The 20739-nt window shown below is 35.7% G+C and overlaps 1 protein-coding gene across 3 annotated transcripts in view; it reads left to right on the top strand.

Annotated features, from left to right (window-relative positions):
- LOC122034244 (ABC transporter F family member 3-like) overlaps positions 1–20739 on the top strand; it is a 41390-nt gene that overhangs the window by 7246 nt on the left and 13405 nt on the right. For all 3 annotated transcript variants that reach the window (XM_042593403.1, XM_042593402.1, XM_042593404.1), the window contains exons 4-13: positions 10356–10564; positions 10656–10802; positions 15336–15464; positions 15584–15685; positions 15802–15948; positions 16306–16368; positions 16535–16581; positions 16658–16717; positions 17226–17308; positions 17692–17786. In XM_042593403.1, coding sequence (XP_042449337.1) covers positions 10356–10564; positions 10656–10802; positions 15336–15464; positions 15584–15685; positions 15802–15948; positions 16306–16368; positions 16535–16581; positions 16658–16717; positions 17226–17308; positions 17692–17786 — 1082 coding nt within the window. The remainder of the gene's footprint in view (positions 1–10355; positions 10565–10655; positions 10803–15335; positions 15465–15583; positions 15686–15801; positions 15949–16305; positions 16369–16534; positions 16582–16657; positions 16718–17225; positions 17309–17691; positions 17787–20739) is intronic.

Raw genomic sequence — 20739 nt, 5'->3', positions numbered from 1 at the left:
TAGGGATGATAGAGGCGCCACCGGAGGACAAAAGATAGTCACTAATGCAGGTGGAGAGGGAGAAACCTCGGACTGGGAAGCGGGAGGCCCAAAAAATGAAACAGAATCAAAGAATGTGACATCAGTAGGGATAAAGTACCGACGAAGAGTAGGGGAATAACACTTGTACCCTTTTTGAGACTGTAAGTACCCAAGGAAAATGCACTTATGAGAGCGGGGAGAGAATTTATCAATGTCAGGATCAAGATCATAAGCAAAACATATAGAACCAAAGACCCGAGGTGGTAAAGGATGAAGAGGATGATGAGGGTAGAGGATATGATGAGGTATTTTACTCTGGAGAGTGGAGGAAGACATGCGATTGATGAGATAACACGTAGTATGACATTACCTCAAAACTGATGAGGAACATGAGAATGGAGAAGAAGAGTCCGAGTGGTCTCAAGGAGATGACGATTCTTGCGTTTTGCAACCCCATTCTGTTGAGGGGTATGAGGGCAAGATGTGCGGTGCAGCACAGACGCTAAGAGGGAACGAAACTGAGTAGAAAGATACTCGCGTGCATTATCACTTTGCAAAGTTCGAAGGGAAATACCAAATTGAATTTTGATTTCATGAAAAAAAGATTGAAAAATAGAAAACAATTCTAAACGTTCCTTCATCAGATATAACCATGCACAATGGGAAAATCGTCTATAAAAGTAACAAAATATCATGATCCCAATGTAGAATAAACATGACTCGAACCCCAAACATCAGAATGAACCAAAGTAAAGAGAGTCATAGCCCGACTCACAGTGCGAGGAGAAAAAGAACTACGAACATGCTTACCTAACTGACACGACTCACAAGACAAAGATTCTAAGTGAGAAAGACTAGGATGTAATTGTTTAAACTTATTAAGACCTGGATGTCCCAACTGAGCATGAATAAGAAGTGGAGATGCCACCGTCGAACCAACAAGAGAGGGTTGTTGAAGCTGATAAAGGCCATGAGACTCACATCCGAAGCCAATCATCCTCCTCAACAGATGTTCTAGTAAAAGAAATGACACAATCAGTCTCCGAAGCCAATCATCCTCCTCAACAGATGTTCTATTAAAAGAAATGACACAATCAAGAGACTAGTAAGTTGACTTATTGACAATAAATTAAAGGGAGCTCCGGTAACATAAAGAACATTATGAATAGAAAGAGACGGAGAATGATGAATAATACCAATACCCTTGGGCTGAGTTTGGGAACTATTGGCCATGGTGATAATTGGTAAATAACCAGAAGTAGTGAGAGAAGAAAATAGGGATTTATTACCAATGATATGATTGGTGGTCCCAGAATCAAGAACCCAAGGACCTAAAGAGCTAGATATGCCAGCAAAGGAATTACCAGCGTGTGCAACAGTAGCAGTGGACTGACGATCCTCAAACCATTTCAGAAAGTCATTATAGGAAGGTGGTGGGGTCGGATCCAGTGTTAACAGTAAAGTGGTAGCTAAAGAAGCAACAGAACTCTGAATGATCGGAGCAACACGAGGAGGTCGACCATGCAGACCCCAACACTTATCAATCGTGTGGCCTGTGCGATGGCAATGATCACACCAAGGACGGCTTTTGCCACCTTTGTAAGGTGGAGGTCTGTTGTTGTGTCGAGAGACCAAAGCTGACAGGTCAACAGGAACAGAAAGAGGCATCGTTAAGACCTTGGTCGGGACACGGAGGAGAGTCACCCAGGTATTGTCTATGGTAGCTTCTGTGGGCTGTCCAAGATCTGATCACAAATATGAGAATAATATGTGGGCAGACATATAAAGCTAGGGATATAATTTTTTTTTTCCGATTTTCAAGCTCTTCAATAAGACTGGTTCATTGAAGTCACAAAGAAGACTAGAGACCGAACCCAAGTAAGCTGACATTGAATCCTTAATCTGATGGACACTGAGGATGGTCATGAGATCTGCACAAATTTGATAGAGTCGCCGAGAGGTGTTTGTAAAGAGTTGTTGAGCCTGTGTCCAACAGCTTTGCAAGTTTTGTGAGTACGGAAGACATTGCTAAGAGATGGATGGATGGTGGCTCGAATTATACAACACAACTGAGCGTCAACTTTCTTCCATAGATGACGATCGGCGACTTGAACATCTTCAGTTTGAGTGAGATGTGTCTCATAACCTGTCCAACAAGCTAAAGCTTGAGATGCCCAAGAGATGTAATTTTACCATCCAACTGCTCAATGATGTGGTTAGTAAAGATTGAGGTGTCTGACTTTGGGACGCCGGATGTAGCCATTGATTAGTTTGGAAAGAACTGTGAAGAAAGGCTCCTGACTGCTGGAAAAAAAAACAGTGCCGGAGAAGATGAGGGTCATGGTTGCACCCGAGTCTCCGGTGAACAAGATGTGACTGGTGCGTGGATTCACGTCTTCAAGCCGCCTCACGAGACGCGAACATGCGTATGAGAGGGAAAACTAGGAGGTGTAAAGTTGTCTTCTTGAGGAGGTCAGAGATGGGGCTTCTTCACATCGCCGGTGGTAGGCGCCAATTTGTGAGCTGTCTTGGCCACGAGTTGTTTGCGCGAGGCCTTCCCTCCGGTGGATTTTCTCACCGTCTACTTCGTTTGAGCTATTGCGTTAGATTTCGAAATTGGCAGGAGGAAGAGAGAACTAGGGTGTCGCCGATCCTCGGTGATGGCGGTGCGCGCAAGGACAACAGAGTAGTGACGCCTGTTCTGCGTGCGAGGAACGGCGGCTGTAGAACAGCGACGACATGTCTGCGTGCGAAGAATGTCGGAGGAGAAGGACTACTGCTTCGCGGCAAATGACACTGTGCGTCTGTGAGAGAGGAACTACGGCGCAGGCAATTAGGGTTTTGGCTCTGATACCATGTTAAGAAGAGAAATCTGTGTATTAGACACCACAGAGTTATTAACTTATATAGAGGATATACAACATAATTACAATAATACCCTTAGTTATGCCAACAAAACCCATAACTGGAAATGTTCTAAAGATCAAATATATTTCAAGAAATTTGTGGAGAACAAGAGAATTTTTAAGTTTATCAGTCCCTAGATGCAGTAAGGGGCATAATCCTCGGCACAAAATCACTGCAAGTCTTCGGGAGGCATTTTCAGAAGTTAGAAGGGAAGAAAGCATATGCGAGTAATGTTGGGTCAGCCAAACCCTAAAATTCAGCCTCTCAAGTCAACTGAAGCAAGTGCTCTAACTGCTCTGAATTCCACTTAAAACACAAAGACGGGATGTGCTTGGTGTGACTACTGTCGAAAGCAAGGACACACCAAAGGCAAATGTTGGAAGCTTCATGGGAAACCAACAGATTAGAAGCCCTCCCAAGACCACGAAGCAAGGGGAAATTCGGTAGTTACACCCACGACACAGTGTGACAACTCAGTTCCTTTCTCTAAGGAACAACTTGATATTCTTTAATAGCACATTCAGAAGGCAAACATATCGCATTCATCAACAATACATACATCTCCCCACTCTTCTTAGATTGTGGATTCTGGTGCTTCAGAGCATGACAGGTGATAACTTACTTTTCTCCACTTTTTCATTAATTGGCAAACCCCAATCAGTGCGTATAGCAAATGGGACATATGCTAAAGTGGTTGGGACATGAACTGTTCATCTCTCAAGCACATTAACTCTCCATGTCGTGTGCTATTTGTTCCTGACCTTGATTGTAATCTTGTGTTAGATTAAATAAGGATCTCAAATGTGAGATTAAATTTTTGTCTGACTCTTGTGTATTTCAGGACTTGAGCACTATGAAGACGATTGGCAGTGCTGAGTGTCATGCATGCCTTTACTTTCTGAATGCATATCCACCCTCAAGTTATTTGGTTAGTCAAAAATATGAGTCCTAGTAATTGTAGTCGGTCCAATAGAGAAAGTGATATTATGATGTGATACTTTTGACTTAGTCATTCTAATTTTTCATATCTAAGGTATTTGTTTCCCTCATTCTTTATTAATAAAAATCCAAATTTATTTTAGTGTGAAGTTTGTCAAATTGCAAAATATACTCGAAACACTTACTCTCCCCGACTATATAAGTTCACACATCCTTTTTCTCTCATCCATGGTGACATCTGGGACCATTTCGTACTCCCAATATGAAGCTTATGCCTAGAACTGATGAAATTAGCGGCGGATAAGGGGCAATACCAACGGTTAGTAGGTAAGCTGATTTACCTAACCCATACACGTCCGGACCTAAGTTTCTCAAGTCGAGTTTATGAGTAATTCGTCTATAAATTACATGGAGGCAGTGAATCACATATTGAAATACCTGAAGAAAGATTCCGGGAAGGGTTTTAAGAAATCAGGTAGTAGATCTTTAAAAGTATATACTGATACTGATTTGGCAGGATCTCTAAATGATAGATCATCTACATCAGGATATTGCTCTTTCGTATGGGGAAACCTAGTGACATGGTGAAGCAAGAAACAAACTGTGGTTGGTAGAAGTAGTACAAAAGCTGAGTTTATAGTACTAGCCTCAGGTATTTGTGAGGGGATATGGCTAAATGATATCAAAATTGAGACATCATTCACTATTCAAATCTTATGCGACAACCAGTTAGTTATTACAATTGCTAGGAATCCTGTCCACCATGATCGTACCAAACATGTGGAGATTGATCGACATTTCATCAATAAGAAAATTGAAGATAAATCAATCACCTTCAACTACATTCCATCAAAACATTAAGAGTTGATATCCTAACTAAGGCCTTATTCAGACCTAATCTAAGAGAGATGAACATGATCCTTGGTTGCAAAACATCTACCCCCTAGATTGAGGGGGAGGGTGGAAAATCAATCTTGGCATATTTATTATTTATTGCATATTTGATTTGATTTGCTGTATAATTAGGAGATTTTGATTCTTTAAGTAGAAGTATGTGAGTTACATATACAGAGGATACACAATATTGAAATAGATATGAATATATTTTCTTGAAAACTTTAATTATTTAAGGCACGAGACACCCAAAAACATATAGGTGCTATGGGTCTGAGGTGCATGATGCAAGGTGCGCACGATGCAAGGTGAGACACACATCTTATTGAAATAAGATGCTTTGAGTATACATTTTTACAATTCAAACATATATAGGAAATCCTGCCAAAAGATTTCACTAATAAAACTATAGTTTATAAAATATTAAACAATAATGTAAATATAAAATTTACTAGCAAATAAATACGTTATGCACATAATTTAAATTAAAAAAAGTTTTAAATATTTAAATCATCAAAATCTTCATATCTTTCTCAATCATATCATTATCATCATGATGTGATGTTTTAGATTTGTATAGCTAAATTTTCATCCATTTCCTCAAGACTGATTTCTTCCTCTTCAATATAGCGCATGCTTAAAGCGCACAGATGCAAGAGGCTTGCCCAACTGTGCCTTGAGCCTTGGCGCAACTAGGCGAGCGCCTCTAATAACTATGCTTTGATGATAAACATGTAACCACTTTATCAAACATCTAGTTATTATTGCCATATCCCTTTAGTATGATCAAATATTTTTAATTAGTATAATTTGTGCATATTGTTTATCTGAATCCTCCCATTGGTGCTTTTAAACAATTACTACCATGGGTGCTTGAATTACCATTCTTTTATTAGAACTTATCTCTTTCTTGCATTTGCGCTGAATGTATTCTTAAAGAATATCACATTCCTTGACTTTGTATCCACATGCATGTTTGTTAATATGTGTATTCGTAAATGGTATGTGCTACTATTACCTACATATCTATCGAATATGTAATCAATTGGTTTAGGTCCAATTTTTAATTTGTTTGAATTTAGGATGTTAAGGTGGTTGTGCGGACATACAAGGATGGACAAAGTAAGAAATGAAAATATTAGAGAGAAAGTCGGATTTCACCTATTGAGGGGAAACTCTTGGAGACGTTTAAGATAGTGTGGGCATATATTTAGACGCCCAATAAATGCTCTAAGTGGGCGATATGAAACTATGACAAATGCCCATATCAAACGAGAAAGAAGAAGAGGAAGATCAAAAAAAGACTTGGTTAACAATAATAAACAAAATACAATTTATTTAAATATAAATGATGATATAATAGGGGATAAAGCCCAATGGCGTAGAATGATCCATATAGCCAACCCCACCTAGTGGGATACGACTTTGTTTGTTGTAGGTAATTTTACATTAGTCAAATACCCCCACACTTAGAGGTATTCATAGCAAGATTTGTGACCTTTGGATGACTTAAAGGGAATTTTAATGGGATTTGTTGAGCGGGTAGCTTCCTCTTAAGTTTTGGGTAATTATGAACTTGGTAACATAACATTTATCATTTCTTTTAGCATGTGGTTCTTGCATTTTACAACACCATTGGATTATGATGAGTAAAATGCACTTGTTTGTTACCTGGTGCTCATCTCATAGTAAAATTCCTTAACCAACTTCCCATATTCTCCTTGATCATTATGACAACATTACTTAATTAACACTTTAACCTCAATCATCAGTCAATGTAATAAAGTACTATTCACCTCTAAATGTGATATTATTGTATACTAGTTCTAAAGGTGTAGTGCTTCTTTCTATTGAAAGGAAGAGCCATTTGGTCATTTTAACATTTGGGCTAACAACTCCAATTTCACTAGATTATGTAGAGTGTTGAAGTTGACATGCTGTAGATGGATATGTCAAAATTTAGATGACTTAGTCAAATGAATAAGTGGAGTCTAATTGCTTAAGTTCTACAAGTGTTGATTTGAGTAACCCTCTCTCAAGATATCTCTCACCTATGAAGTCTTATTTTTGTAAGTATGACTAGGAGGAAATTGTTTTTGACTAGCCACAATCTAGATATTAAATTTTTCTATGTATCAAGAATGTGTAGTAGGATGTTATTAAGCATTAAGCTTTATTCTTGAGGAGGGTGTGATCATACCTAGTCCTACAATCTTGTACTTAAAAGAGTTGCCCATGTAGGGCTCTAGCCCAGAGAGCGAGCATAGGAAGAGAATATCCCTTGTATTGACACAAAAGACTATATCACTCCCGTGTCAATCCATCAACCTTTATTGTATCAACCATATTTGTTTTGAGTACCACCCCGGTGAGCATGAGATCTAACATTCTAATTGTGAGCTAGTCTGCTTCAGTAAGGTGCATGGACCATTGACCTTGGGGCTTTTGCTTTTGGAGATCTAGTTTCTACTTTTTTGAGAGGGAGTCCTTGCTTTTGTGTTTAGGTGTTCTTGTTCATTCTTAGTTCAACTAGGTGGGCTCATGCTTTATTGGGCTTCTTTTCAGATACTCTATTGTCCACTTTGCTTTTGTGGTTAGGTGTTCTTGTTAGTTCCTAGTTCGGCTAGGTGGGCTTGTGCTTCTATCGAAATCCTTTCATTGGTCCTCTTTTCTATACCTTATTATCCTATTTGATCTGGAGTTAGACGATTAATTTTTTCAACCTTGTCTCTTTGATTTTATGCTTGAGATAGTTTAATTGTAAGTTTGTATCCTCCATTTTGTGCTTTTTGTCTAACAACCCTCATCAAGCTTTGATGGTTATTGTTGTACTATAAACATATAGCATGTTGATGATGTAATTCTTTTATATCATCACTTTTTTTTTGCCACGCAATCAATATTTCCGTTGTCTTCTAGCATGTTGATGATATAATTCTTGTATATAAAGTTTTTTTTTTCTGTGCGATCAATATTTCTGTTGCCTGAGGGTCATTGTAAATTATGGACATTTTTTTAATATGAGCCCTTGTGAGGTACAATGTTTTTTAAGTAAAATAGAATGACTGTCACCACTTGAAGTCAATTCTAGAGAACCAGTGACATTCATAATAGCCATAATCGTAAAATTGTTGATGAGATCCTTTAAAGTTGATCCAATTGGTTCAGGTTCGATGAGTCATCTCGTCAGACTATGTCCCTCTAGAATCTTAACACACCCTTTGGGTGGGATGTATTCTTTTCGGTATTGACTTAATAATATCAGTCATTGAGTCAACTTTATTTGAATGTCGACACACTCTTTTAGGAGACTTTTAAATCTAGGCAGGGGTGAACTCTTTTCTTTAAGCATCCCTGATTTCGAGTTCATTTAACTTTTGAAGCCTTGAAATTTTTTAGAGAGGAGAGGAGTTGAAGAGAAGAGACCACAACAACTTTAGTTTAAGTGATTTGAGAGAGAAGTTCGGGTTTTTATATAGTGATGAGAGGTAGTATGAACAAGACAATGTGAATGGAGCATCTCCATTATTGAAGTAAAGAAGTCAAATCTTTCTTTTCATCTTCTCAACCAATGATTTGCATGATGTTGGATGACATGATTCCCATAATATCATTTGTCGATTGACACTACTATTCATTCATGTGCCGTTAACTCACGTCGTTAGTCCAACATGAACTAAATATTCTTGCATACTCGACTTAGCATTAATGTGTCCACCCCCAGACCACCCTCATGTACGAGCTGCTGCCCTTGTTTGACAAAGCCGTACCAAACCGATGAATATCACAATTTCCTCCATCACTCGAATAGTTTTAGACATTAATTTATCATTCACTTAGGAAATTGATTTATGATAGTCTACTCACGAAATAACTAGTTCATTTCCCTATTCAACTAATTGGTTACAAAAATCAATTTCTAACATACAGTACTGCACAATTTCCCTTAGCAAGACTCCTCATGCTCTGGTAGCTTATTCCATTTCATGATAAATGCTCCACTTACCTTGGACTGCTAAGGAATCCCACTTAGTGGGTTGCAGTAGTAGACCTAAACAAATGTGGGTGCCTCAAGGGCAGCAACATCGTTCTTGCAGGAAATGGAGGCATGTTCTAGTGCAAAGGGCCTTGGAGTTGGAAGGTGCAACATTGGAAGAGGAACATCAGCGTGTAGGAGGCTTGAGTGGTGGATTCTTGTGTGAGGTCTGCTGGAGTTGCTTAATGTAGGTGAGCAGACACTTGTATGGGCACAGATAGTTTGGAGATCTGAAGAGTCATGGTAGTTGCATTAAGTGGTGGCTGGGAGTCACAGTAGAAGGCGGTGGCTCTCTTGAGGAAACAAGGAGACGACACTAGCGGGTTGATGCAGGCAATGGGTTGTACCTGCAATAGGTGAAGGGAAGAATGCTTGGATGAGGGTAGGCCAAGCGTTCTTTACTAGTGAGAACTCCTCTTGAAAATATTACCTCTAATACTAGGTGCTGAGAGCATGTAGAATTTTGGGAAAATATAATTTATATTGCTATCTTACTGGACAATAATATGTATATAGAGGACTTTGCATAAAAATCTAGACCTAAATTTTCAATGTGTGACTAAACCCGCTACACTTATAACTCTATTAACTAAACCTTTATGCTTTAAGTTAGTAGAATAAGAGTATTGTTGGAATATTCTGAAACATTTTGATAGCTGTTGTAATCACTACATTTGCTTTATCTGCTTATGAGAAATGATAAAGATCACCTTCAGAGGAGGCAATCTCAACTTTCTGTCTTTCTTAGAACCACAACTAGTCTTCTTCATTCTTATGCTGAATCTGAAGGCTGCAAAAAAAAGTCAATCTAGTATAATGATCTACGCGATTAGGGGCATATCAAGGTCAATTGTTATGATGATCCTTCATTGACCACAAAGGACTCTATGTTGGGATTGTGCAAGAGACGATAGAAAACAATATATTGCATTATTGCTTGCACTTGTGAATCACTGACATATATCTCTTACAAAACAAAAGCCTATGCAATCAAAGAAGTGTTGCATCATGCAACACCAGCTGGGTAAAGTTGGAGGATTATCACAGAATGAATTCCAGATGTGTCATGGGAAATATTATTAAGATGTGTAGCATTATTCTTTCGTGCCTCAACTGTCATAAAGCTACCCACCAGGCAGCTAATTACACTAAATAAGGCTTGATTGGATTGGTATTTTTGCTCAATATTGTGTTGCTTGTAACTGCTTTATCTTAGGGACCTATCCTTCCGCCAACTGCATGTTGTGAAGGGAGACTTTTCATAAGCTTGGAATGAGGATTATCTTATCCTAATCATCCCCTTAATCTATCTTTTTGTCGCTAAGGTTTAGCAACTTGATGATGAAGTTCTTTCAAGTTACAGTAGGATGAATAGTGCACCAAGAATGAAACTGTATAGTTAACATATTATTTTTTGCCTCTCATACTTTTAACTAAGTTCACAGGAACTGTATCTTGTCACACTTAAATTTTCGTATGCGTTGTTTAATAGATTTATATTTTTTGCATGATGGATATTTGTGCTTGATTAATCTCTCATTTTTTTATCCTGAATCAGGTCTTGTTGGGAGAAATGGTACTGGTAAAACTTCTTTTCTCCGACATATGGCCATGCATGCTATTGATGGTATTCCGAAGAATTGCCAGATATTACACGTGGAACAAGAAGTTACTGGAGATGATACAACACCCTTGCAATGTGTCTTAAATTCTGATGTTGAAAGGCTCAGGATTTTGGAAGAGGAAGCTCGTTTGCTTTCCTTGCAGGTTGATGCTTTCCCTTTTCATCTTTTTTATTTTTTTGTCATATATTTGATTTGCTTCATTATTTTATTGATATAATTATTATTTCTCGAAGAGGGATCTGGAGTATGAGGCAGAAACAGGAAAGAGTAATGGTGGCATGGATAAAACTGAAATTTCAAATAAGCTTCAGCAGATATACAAAAGGCTTGAATTCATAGATGCAGATTCTGCAGAATCACGTGCAGCATCAATTTTGGCGGTCAGTTGTAAATCCCATTCAATTGTTACTTCAAGTGTCTGTTTCATGTCAAATTAGAACTTATTTGTTATCACATGCTTCTTATCATGGTGTGATGCTATGAGATAGAATTATTATAGTATTCTATTGCAATTAATTGTATTGCTAGAATACATTTGTTAGAAATACATAACACTTGCCATAGACATGTTTGGAACTCAAGGAAATGGTATTAAGAGCAAAAGAATTGCTATTGACTTTTTTCCTTTATTCTAAGATGATATTTTAAAACAAATACTTATAGAATCCATCCCAATGATTAATTTAGTCTCTTAGGAATTTGTTGTTATGATTTGTTTTTAAACATTTGTATTAGTCTAAATCTAAATTTTACTAATTATGTTAGATTTTTCATAAGAGTCAAGAAGGATAAAAGATTGTATTGTGTGGGATGCTATAGGAGAGGAGGTGGGTGCAACCATTTGGTTGACAACAAGTTTTTCAAGTTGCTCATATAGGGTTGTGCACAAGTAGCACTATTGAGAGAGATGGAGTTGTTGATCCTGGGTCTTTGTGGTGTGGTGGCACCAATAGTGGTGTATCCTCCTGTTGCATGAAAAAGTGATGGTTTATGATTGGAGATCACACAGTCAATATGGCAATGGAAGCTATGGGTGTGGTAGCTACTGCGGACACATGAGAGTTAGTGTCAGATGTTGCACTATGGGCTTTGGTACATGTGTGAATGATGCTGCATGGATGATGGTTGGCAAACTTTAAGGACAAAATTACTTTGGTGAAAGAAGCATAAGGATTGGTGATTGCCATAGGAACATGCTAGGTTGATGGCATAAGGTGCTAATTCATTGAATTTGAAGGTTTCTTGAAGTTGGTTGGGGAATTTGCATTAGTTTAGTCGTGTTCAAACTTGTTTATTTACTTATTGTGCTTATTTAAGCTTGTTTTTTTTAAATCTTATCAAGCTTGAGCCGAACTTAAGCTTTTTTATCAAGTTCACTAACAATGCTGTTTTCCTCATAAATTAGATGAAGCATTTATCCAACACATAAAATTTATATTATTATTATTATTTTTATTTATTTTACACATATTATGAATAATTTAAGATTAAAAAAAATAAATTTTATAAAAAAAATTTATACAAGTTAATAAATAAGTTTATTTATATATTGTTCCTGATCTTTGTTCATGAACGTTAATGAACCAAGTTTATTAGTGTTTAAGCTTGTTTATTATATATATATATATATAATTGTTGAACGAACACAAATGAGTTTTATGAGTTTGTTCATGAAGGTTTGATTCATTTACAACCCTAATAGGGAGAATTTAGAAACTGTCAATATAGTAACTCATATTTGAGGAAATTAGAGAAAGCTTTCTGAAACATAAGCCTCGCATTAATTCTAGCTCTATACCACTTGATACAACATGAACAAATTATGTCACCCAAAACTCAAATTTTCAAGGAACAAGGAGAATAATTATTATAAAATTAAAAGATATAAAATACATAGGATCCTAATTTGTTTTCAAGTTATGACAGATTACTGTCTTTGTAAAATAATGACCTAGCTATTAGGAGAAATGCATGATGACTCAAATATAATATGAGATAAGATAATATCAAAATTAAAAGTAATGGCTAAGAGCGTATTCAGTGAGTCAAGAGGACAATTACTACTAAATAAAGAATCTTGGTAGTGAAATGAGGAAGTATAAAAAAATTGAAGGAAAAAAGAACAACCTATTAGTTTCTATACACTTGTAAGAACAAAGTAGGGAGTGAAGCTAAGAATAAAGCTTTCCAACACTTGTATCAACAACTTGATATAAAAGAAAGAGAAAGGGACATCTATATAATAGCTAAAGTGAGAGAGAAGAAAAAAAGATATCTTAATTGTATAAGATGCATGCATTAAAGATGAATCCAATAGGGTACTAATGAAGGATAAGAAAAAAAATGAGCGATGGAAAATGTTTTTTATTAACTTTTTAATGTAGGGTTAGGTGATCAATTCAGCTTAGGAAATTTAAGTAGGTTAGACAAGTATAGAAATTTAAATTTTTATCGAAGAATTCAAATTTCAAAAGTAAAACAGGTGTTAAATGGGATGCAAAATGAAAAAACAATTGGACCAAATGATATTCCACTAGAGGTATGAAAGTGCCTAGGGTATTGAATGACTTATGAAGTTATTCAAGTTGATGTTGTAAATGAAGAAAATGCTTGATCGGTAAAGGGTAAGTAATTTAATCTCCTTAATTAGAACAAAGGAGATGTACAAAATTGTGAGAATTATAGTGAGATTAAACTAATGAGTTATATCATGTAACTTTGAGAAAAAGTGATAGAAAAAAGATTAAGGAAGAAATTAATGTGATTGAAAATCAATTCAAATTCATGTTTGAAAGGTCGATAGAAGTTATACATTTTCTTAGATAATTGATTGAAAACTATTAGAAAAGAAACAAATTTACACATGATATTTATTGACTTACAAAAAGCTTATAACAAAGTTTCAAGGAAAATTATATGAAGAATTCTAGAAAAGAAAGTGATAGTGACTAGTGTAGCATATATTGAGACAATTAGAGATATGTATGATGATGTAATGACAAAAGTGAAAATTCCAAGCTGATTAAAACAAGTATTTCATATTAAAATAGGGTTACATCAAGGATCAACTTTAGGTCCATATCTTTTTACACTAGTTATGGATGAACTGGACACATCTAAAATAAATGATCATGGTGTATGCTGTTTGTAAATGACATTGTTTTGGTCAATGAGACTTGGGGAGTAAATGCTAAGTTCGAATCTTGGTAGGAGATGCTAGAAGCTAAAGGTTTAGACTTAATAGAGTAAAGACTATTTTATATGAAATTTGAGTTTAGCAATAACAAACATAGCAAGATAGTTGTTAATATAGAAATTTTTAAGTATCTAGGATCAATTTTGTAAGATGATGGAGGGGTTGATACGTAGGATACAAGTAGAGTAGTTGAAAAGGCGGACGTTAGGTGTTCTTAAGGTACCTTTAAAGCTTGAAGGGAAGTTTTATAAAATAACGGTTACACTTGCTATGCTATATGAAGTTGATTGATGGGCTATAAAGCAAGCGCACAAGCAGAAGATGAGAGTCATATGGATGAGAATGTTAAGGTGGATGTGCGGATATACGAGGATGAATTGGATAAGAAATGAGAACATTAGAGAGAAAGTCGAGGTTATACTTATTGAGGGAAAACTTCGATAGGCATATTTAATATGATATGAATATGTATTTGGTGACCGATAAATGTTTTGGTTAGGTGATATGAGATTGTGATAAATGCACACATTAATCGAGGTAATCGAGGAAGAGGAAGATCAAAGAAGATTTGGTTAGCAATGATAAAATAAAATAAAATTCATTTAATTATAGAGGATGATATAGTAGGGATCAAGTCTAATGACATAGGAGGATCTATATAGCCGATCTTACTTAGTAAGATAAAGGCTTGGCTGTTGTTGTTGGACCAAATAAATTAAGCCTTGCCTTTTTGTAGTATTTTCCCCCCCATTTTATAAAAGAACCATATTTTGGCTTTATCAATGATTTCCTTTTTGTGAGATTTGTTATCGGTGCTTCATCTCCTTGTCTATGCATGGATTCAACCTATTAATGCCCTTGCAATGAGTCTCAGTTTGCACATTGAAAAATTTGGGATCTTGAGGCATTTAAATATTTTTGGAACATTAGCCACTATGGGATTGATTCATGTAAATGGGTTCTTGGTTTGAAATCTTGTACCGTTCCCGGCGAAACGATTGAAATGTAGTGTTTTGATAAATCACCGAAACTTGATACCATTCATAATCAAAGTTCAAAATCTCGGGCCGTGATGTAGTTTTAGTCTTTGACCAGAAAGATATTGATTCAGTATCGTATCGATGCTTCGATGCAGGTTGCCGATGACAAAATGAAGGTTGAAGGAGATGAAACGAAGGAAGAAGATATTGTTGGTACTGAGTGGTATTGAGTTTTGATAATTTATTAGAATGATATGTTTCGACCGTTTCACCTGGCATAGTATAAGATTCAAAACCTGACACAAACAATGTCTCCTTCCTATGCTTCATCTCCTTTCTTCTTCAACTTTAATGCATTATTGACACCATGCATCGAAACATTAGCACAATACCGAAACAATATTGTTTCAATCAAAGACTAAAACTTTGGTACGACTCGAGATTTTGAACTTTGAGGGAGTTGTCTTGTAGCTATTCATATCCCTTCTTCCCAATTTTTTATTTTTTTTTTCATTTCTGAATTGTGTGAAAATTATAATAGGCATGTATCCATGTATTAGCCTTCACACTTGTTGTACTGTAATTTTTTGGTGCTTATACTTTTTTTTTTGACTTGTGTTTAGACCTATGTAAGTAAAGATGGAAAAACAGCTAATTATGTTGTTCAACTGCCATTTGTTGTTGGTGCATACATATGAATGTGTGTTTGTGTTTTCAAAGTCATGATTTTGTTTCAGGGTCTTAGTTTCACCCCTGAGATGCAGAAAAAACCTACAAAAGCTTTTTCTGGTGGATGGCGCATGCGTATAGCTTTAGCACGTGCCCTCTTTGTTGAGCCTGATCTCCTATTACTTGATGAACCAACGGTAATTGTTAAGATTATAATTACCTTCCTGATCTCCTATTACTTGATGAACCAACATGTTAAGATTATAGTTTTCTTTTTTTTTTCTTTGACTAAATTACACTGATTGTATGTTTGCAGAACCATCTTGATCTTCATGCTGTATTGTGGTTGGAGTCTTACCTAGTGAAATGGCCAAAGACATTCATTGTGGTTTCTCATGCGAGAGAGTTTCTTAATACGGTATCTTCATATTTTTCTGATACAAATTCTACACAGTTGTTTTTCTTTAACAAGTTCCTGTAGAAGGAAGAATACTATTTCCTCATAATTGATTTTAACATGGTTACAAATGTCAGGTTGTTACGGATATTCTTCATTTACATGGGAAACAGTTAACTTCATACAAGGGAGACTATGATACATTTGAGAGAACAAAAGTTGAACAGCTTCAAAACCAACAAAAAGCCTTTGAAGCAAATGAAAAGGCTAGAGCACATATGCAGGTCTATTTTTCTCTAGACTATATTCTGGATTCATGCACGTTCACTGAAGTTTCATCTGTGATTTACAGTTTTGAGTGAAAAAATGGCCTCTGAATGCTTAGGAAAAAACTCTTAGAATTGTTGGACCTTGTTAGTCATTTGTCATTCTTAATATAGTTATAGTAAGCTGCAAAGTCACTAGCAAATGATTTGCATTTAAACAGTTTATTGTTTTCTGCATTAGCTCCATCTGTCATTAACCCAGAAGGTAATTTTGTCACTAACAACTCTCAGTTTATTGTTTTGGCATTACATGTCGACAATTGCTATAAAGGTCATCTTTCTACCTTGATTTAACATTTATGTATTTCTGTGTAGGCTTTCATCGATAAGTTTCGCTACAATGCCAAGCGGGCATCCCTTGTGCAGTCCAGAATCAAGGTACAGTCCAAACCTATGTGGTCATTAAGTTGTGCATCACTTAGAAAATTTGTCTTTTACCTTTCAAGGCTAAGGTTTAGTTAGACCTGATACAGAGTTTTCATGTGCTTATAAACATTTGTATTGTTTATACTATTGCTGATGATTTGAATAAAAAATTATTCAGGCACTTGACAGAATGGGGATTGTAGATGCAATTATTAATGATCCTGAGTATTCTCTCTTCCAGACTGACAAAGATATTTGTAACCCAATATTTTCCTGTTGCTAAGTTCTTTTTCTGTTTCAGCTACAAGTTTGATTTCCCTACCCCAGATGACAGACCTGGCCCCCCAATTATAAGTTTTAGGTATTATTTTGTAATTACTGAAAGGTGTTTTATTATTACTTCTAGATATGCAACCAATAATTGCCATCATTTTATACAAAACTATTTACTTAATGCTATCAATTGAAGAATCTTTGACTTATATTTATGAGTTTTGCTTGTCATCAATTATTCCAAGAATGCATTTAGAATATTTTCAAATGTCAGCACTTTATATTTGTGTTACTACCAGTAATTTATCTTGGCTGTGAGCTTGAAACTCTTGTCTATTATGCTCAAGATTTTTTGCAAATTATTTTTTTTTTTTTTGTAAACTCAGCAGTTGTGGCTGTGAATGTGGGAAACTACCATTTCCTTCTCTCATATTTAAGTTAGAGTAAAAGAAAAAAATGTTATTTGTCATGCTGTCAATTGACTTTCAGATTTCATTATGTTTCTTTGGTGTGCTTTCTTTTGTTATATCTAAATTTGTGTTGATGTTTGGTATTATCTTGGGAGGATAAGCTTACAAACTTGTATATGGTTGCAGTGATGTGTCATTTGGTTATCCAGGAGGGCCAATCTTGTTTAAGAATTTAAATTTTGGCATAGATCTTGACAGTCGGATAGCAAGTAAGCAACGAAATATCTTTCCTTGCATAATAATGTGTTATAGTTGATAATAGTTCATTTCTTCTCATGCTTTGAAGATGGGAATCTTATCTCCGATCTTCCTTGTCAAAGCTATAATAAACTTCATTATCTTGTTTTTGCAAGTGTAGTCCTTTTATATATGCTTCTCATGCTCTCTCTCCTCTTTCTTTTTTAACTAACATGCTCTAGTTATTGGCAAGAATTTCTCATATCCATGATGTTTAATCTTCTTATTAATAGTTATCTTCATATTTCTCCTAGTTGGCATGTCTTATGTGTATAAATTAGTGGTAGAGTAGTTATCTGTATGTTGTCACTTCAGTTTTTTTGTCCCTAGTAAGAACATAAGTTTTTGCATTCAGTGGTCGGTCCCAATGGTATTGGCAAATCAACTATACTCAAACTTATATCTGGGGATCTTCAACCAACTTCTGGGACAGTATTTCGCTCCGCAAAGGTATTATTCATACTCTCATTGTAATTGTATATTCCAGTTCAAGCACCTCTATCCTTTTTCTTTCATACTTCTAGTGAGCTGTTGCAGAAGTTCAATTTAACATGTTAGCTTTATACATTGATTAAAATTTTGAACTCTATCCTTGTTCTTTCATACTTCTAGTGGGGACTGTTGCAGAAGCCCAAGTTAACATGTTAGCTTTATGCATTGATTAAACGAGCCATGCCAGTCAACATGATTGATATTTTTTGTTCTGCTGCAGTACTAACTGCTAACATCGACACTGATACAATCTCCTTGTGATCCATACTCCATGTGGTACCTGAAGTCCATCGTGACGACATGGACTCAGTGGTTTACTCTAATTTTCCTCTATGCCGTACCCAAAACCCTTCTTTGCTATTCTTCATCATGATTTTTTGTCGCAATTCTTCCTTGCAATTCCCTTCATGAAGTACCCAAAATCTTACTTTCTTTTTGGTTGATTGGCTGCAATATGAGGCAACATGAGGGAGATGTCAAGGCTTCATCTTCTAGCACTTCCAACATCTCCAGGTAAGCTTCCTCCTCTTCTTCCTCTTCACTTTTTTTCCTTTACCTTCTTCTTTCTCCTCTTCCTTGGAGTGATCAACACCATTTGCCAACATGGTTGAAACCACATGAAATCGTTTCGTTCTGGTTGGGGAGTGGGGACTGAAACCCCAGCTCAAAACTAGATTTTACCTCTGAGCTTTATGTATCACTTGATTGAATTATAAAACGTGGTTGTTAAGAATGCCATTTTCCATATTAAGTTTACAACTGTTATTTTCAAAGATTAAGTTCCTGTGATGTCATAATACTGGTTTCTAATTGTCAACAGTTTGTATTATTAGTTTGTCATTCGAACTACCAAGACAAGTTGATGTTGGAGTGGGAGTAAATGAAATATAAACTGGGGAAGCGGGAAAGGAGTTAGAAATTGAGGAAAAACTGCAATTTCGACTGATTCTACTATCTGGTGTATTATGTCCAATTTTTCTTTCTTGGGAACAATTTTTTTGAACAAAAATCTAAGATTCAATTTCTTTTAGGTAACCAAGAGATAAGAAGCAATTAAATTGATATGAACCATCTTTCTCCTCAATCTAATTTGGGCTTTCTCTTTTGGTGATGAGAACTAAGTATAAGATCTTGGGTAGCAATATTTTTTCTGGCTGTACCACTACATTTTTTATTTCTGGTCAACAATGTTAAGCGTAAGGTAAATCTTCACTAGTACCAAGAGCAACCTTGAACGCCACTTAATTCAATAGAGAGAGAACTCACCAGGCCATGTGGAGACCATGAGATGAGTGAGGATGTTGGTAATGTGCTATCATGAGCATTAGTAATTATGCACTGCCCTTGAAAATTGCCTGCATTCTCTACCCTTGATGGAGTTTTGGAAATTATTAAAGAAATATAGCATGTTTTAATTGTTTTCTACCCTCTAACTCCATGTGTCCTTTAGCGGTATAATTTTCAAACTTAACTGGCTGATAATAGAAAGAAATTAAACTAAGCAAAAGGAGCGTCTGTAAATTGCAGATTTAGTTTCAGTTGTAATTCACTTCTAGTAGTTCTTCTAATATCCATAGCTGAATCTTGACGCCTTCTGGTCTCTAGTGATATGGGACAGCAATTGAGTGCGTCATTGTTATGACCCAAATTACATGATGGAAACTTCGTGTTGTTTTAGCTATATGCACAGAATTGCATATAGTTAATAGGAGCACAGTTGAGTGTCTTGACAGAGGGGTCTTGGTGTCATGATAAGGTTACCTCTTTTGCAACCTTGTGAACACAGCTTGTATTTTGTATAAAAATACTATTCCCGTGTCTACCAGGATTATTTGTTAGATATTTTTAGGTAGTTAACTATTTTCACATTAATTTGTTGTGCTTTTTGAGGATAGACTTTTTATGATGCTGTTAGGCCAATGTTTGGAGTGGATGAATAAAGAGGCAAAGAAGAGAGGGGAGGGTAAAGGGATTTATCTGTTGTTGGTATCTCTTTTTAGTAAGGGTGAAGGGAGTTTATCCGTTTTGTAGATGTCTTTTGTAAGGGAAAGGGTCTATTCTTACTCTCCAATCCCAAGTTTTTCCTATCCATTTAATTCAAGGATAATGAGTGAAAACTGAAAAGGGAGTGAATGTATGTGATGAATTATTACTTCCATCTTATCCATCTTAATCATAAGAAAAGGTTAGTTTAGATTGTTTAGTAAGAAAAGTTTCTTGCTGATTCTAATAAGGGAAAAATTTACTCTTCCCTTCCCCTGCTCTCACTCTCTTCTAGGGTGTAATTGAGCTGAGCTGAGCCGAACTCTTGAATGCTTGAGTTTGACTTGTTTATAATTGAGCCGAGCTCGAGCTTTATTTAACGAATATATTCATAGCTCACGAACTTATTCGAGCTTTTATCGAACCTAAACGAGCTTAATAAATATAAATTATAAATTTAAATATTCATTAAAAAGTAATTATATATTTAGAGAAAATTATAATATTCTTATTAAAATTTATAATTTTATTCTAATAAATAAATTTAATATATTTGTCTATATTTTTCATAAGTAGAGTGTAAAATCTATAAATTCAAAATCAAAACTATTATTTTTTTATTTAAAAGTTGATTCATGAGCTTAACGAATGTGTTCACGAGCTAACGAGCCGAGTATTGTGAAGCTTGAGCTTGGTTTGTTTATATTAACGAGCCTCATTAAACAAGCTCAAATGAGTTTTTATTGAATCAAACTTCGAATAGCTCAGAGCGGCTTGGTTTATTTACACTCCTACTAACTTCGCTTTTCTCTCTTTCTGCTTGCTAAAAACTCTTGGTCTTCTATCACTGAATGACCAAATTTCTGAGTTTAAATCTGTCAATAATAAAACTTTGACAGTAAAAGAGGCTACAAACTGAGCAAACTTT

Source organism: Zingiber officinale, chromosome 11B (genome assembly GCF_018446385.1).
Source record: "Zingiber officinale cultivar Zhangliang chromosome 11B, Zo_v1.1, whole genome shotgun sequence".
In the NCBI taxonomy this organism is placed as follows: Eukaryota; Viridiplantae; Streptophyta; class Magnoliopsida; order Zingiberales; family Zingiberaceae; genus Zingiber; species Zingiber officinale.
Note: the sequence above shows the minus strand (reverse complement) of the source record. Positions and strands in the feature narration are given on the sequence as shown.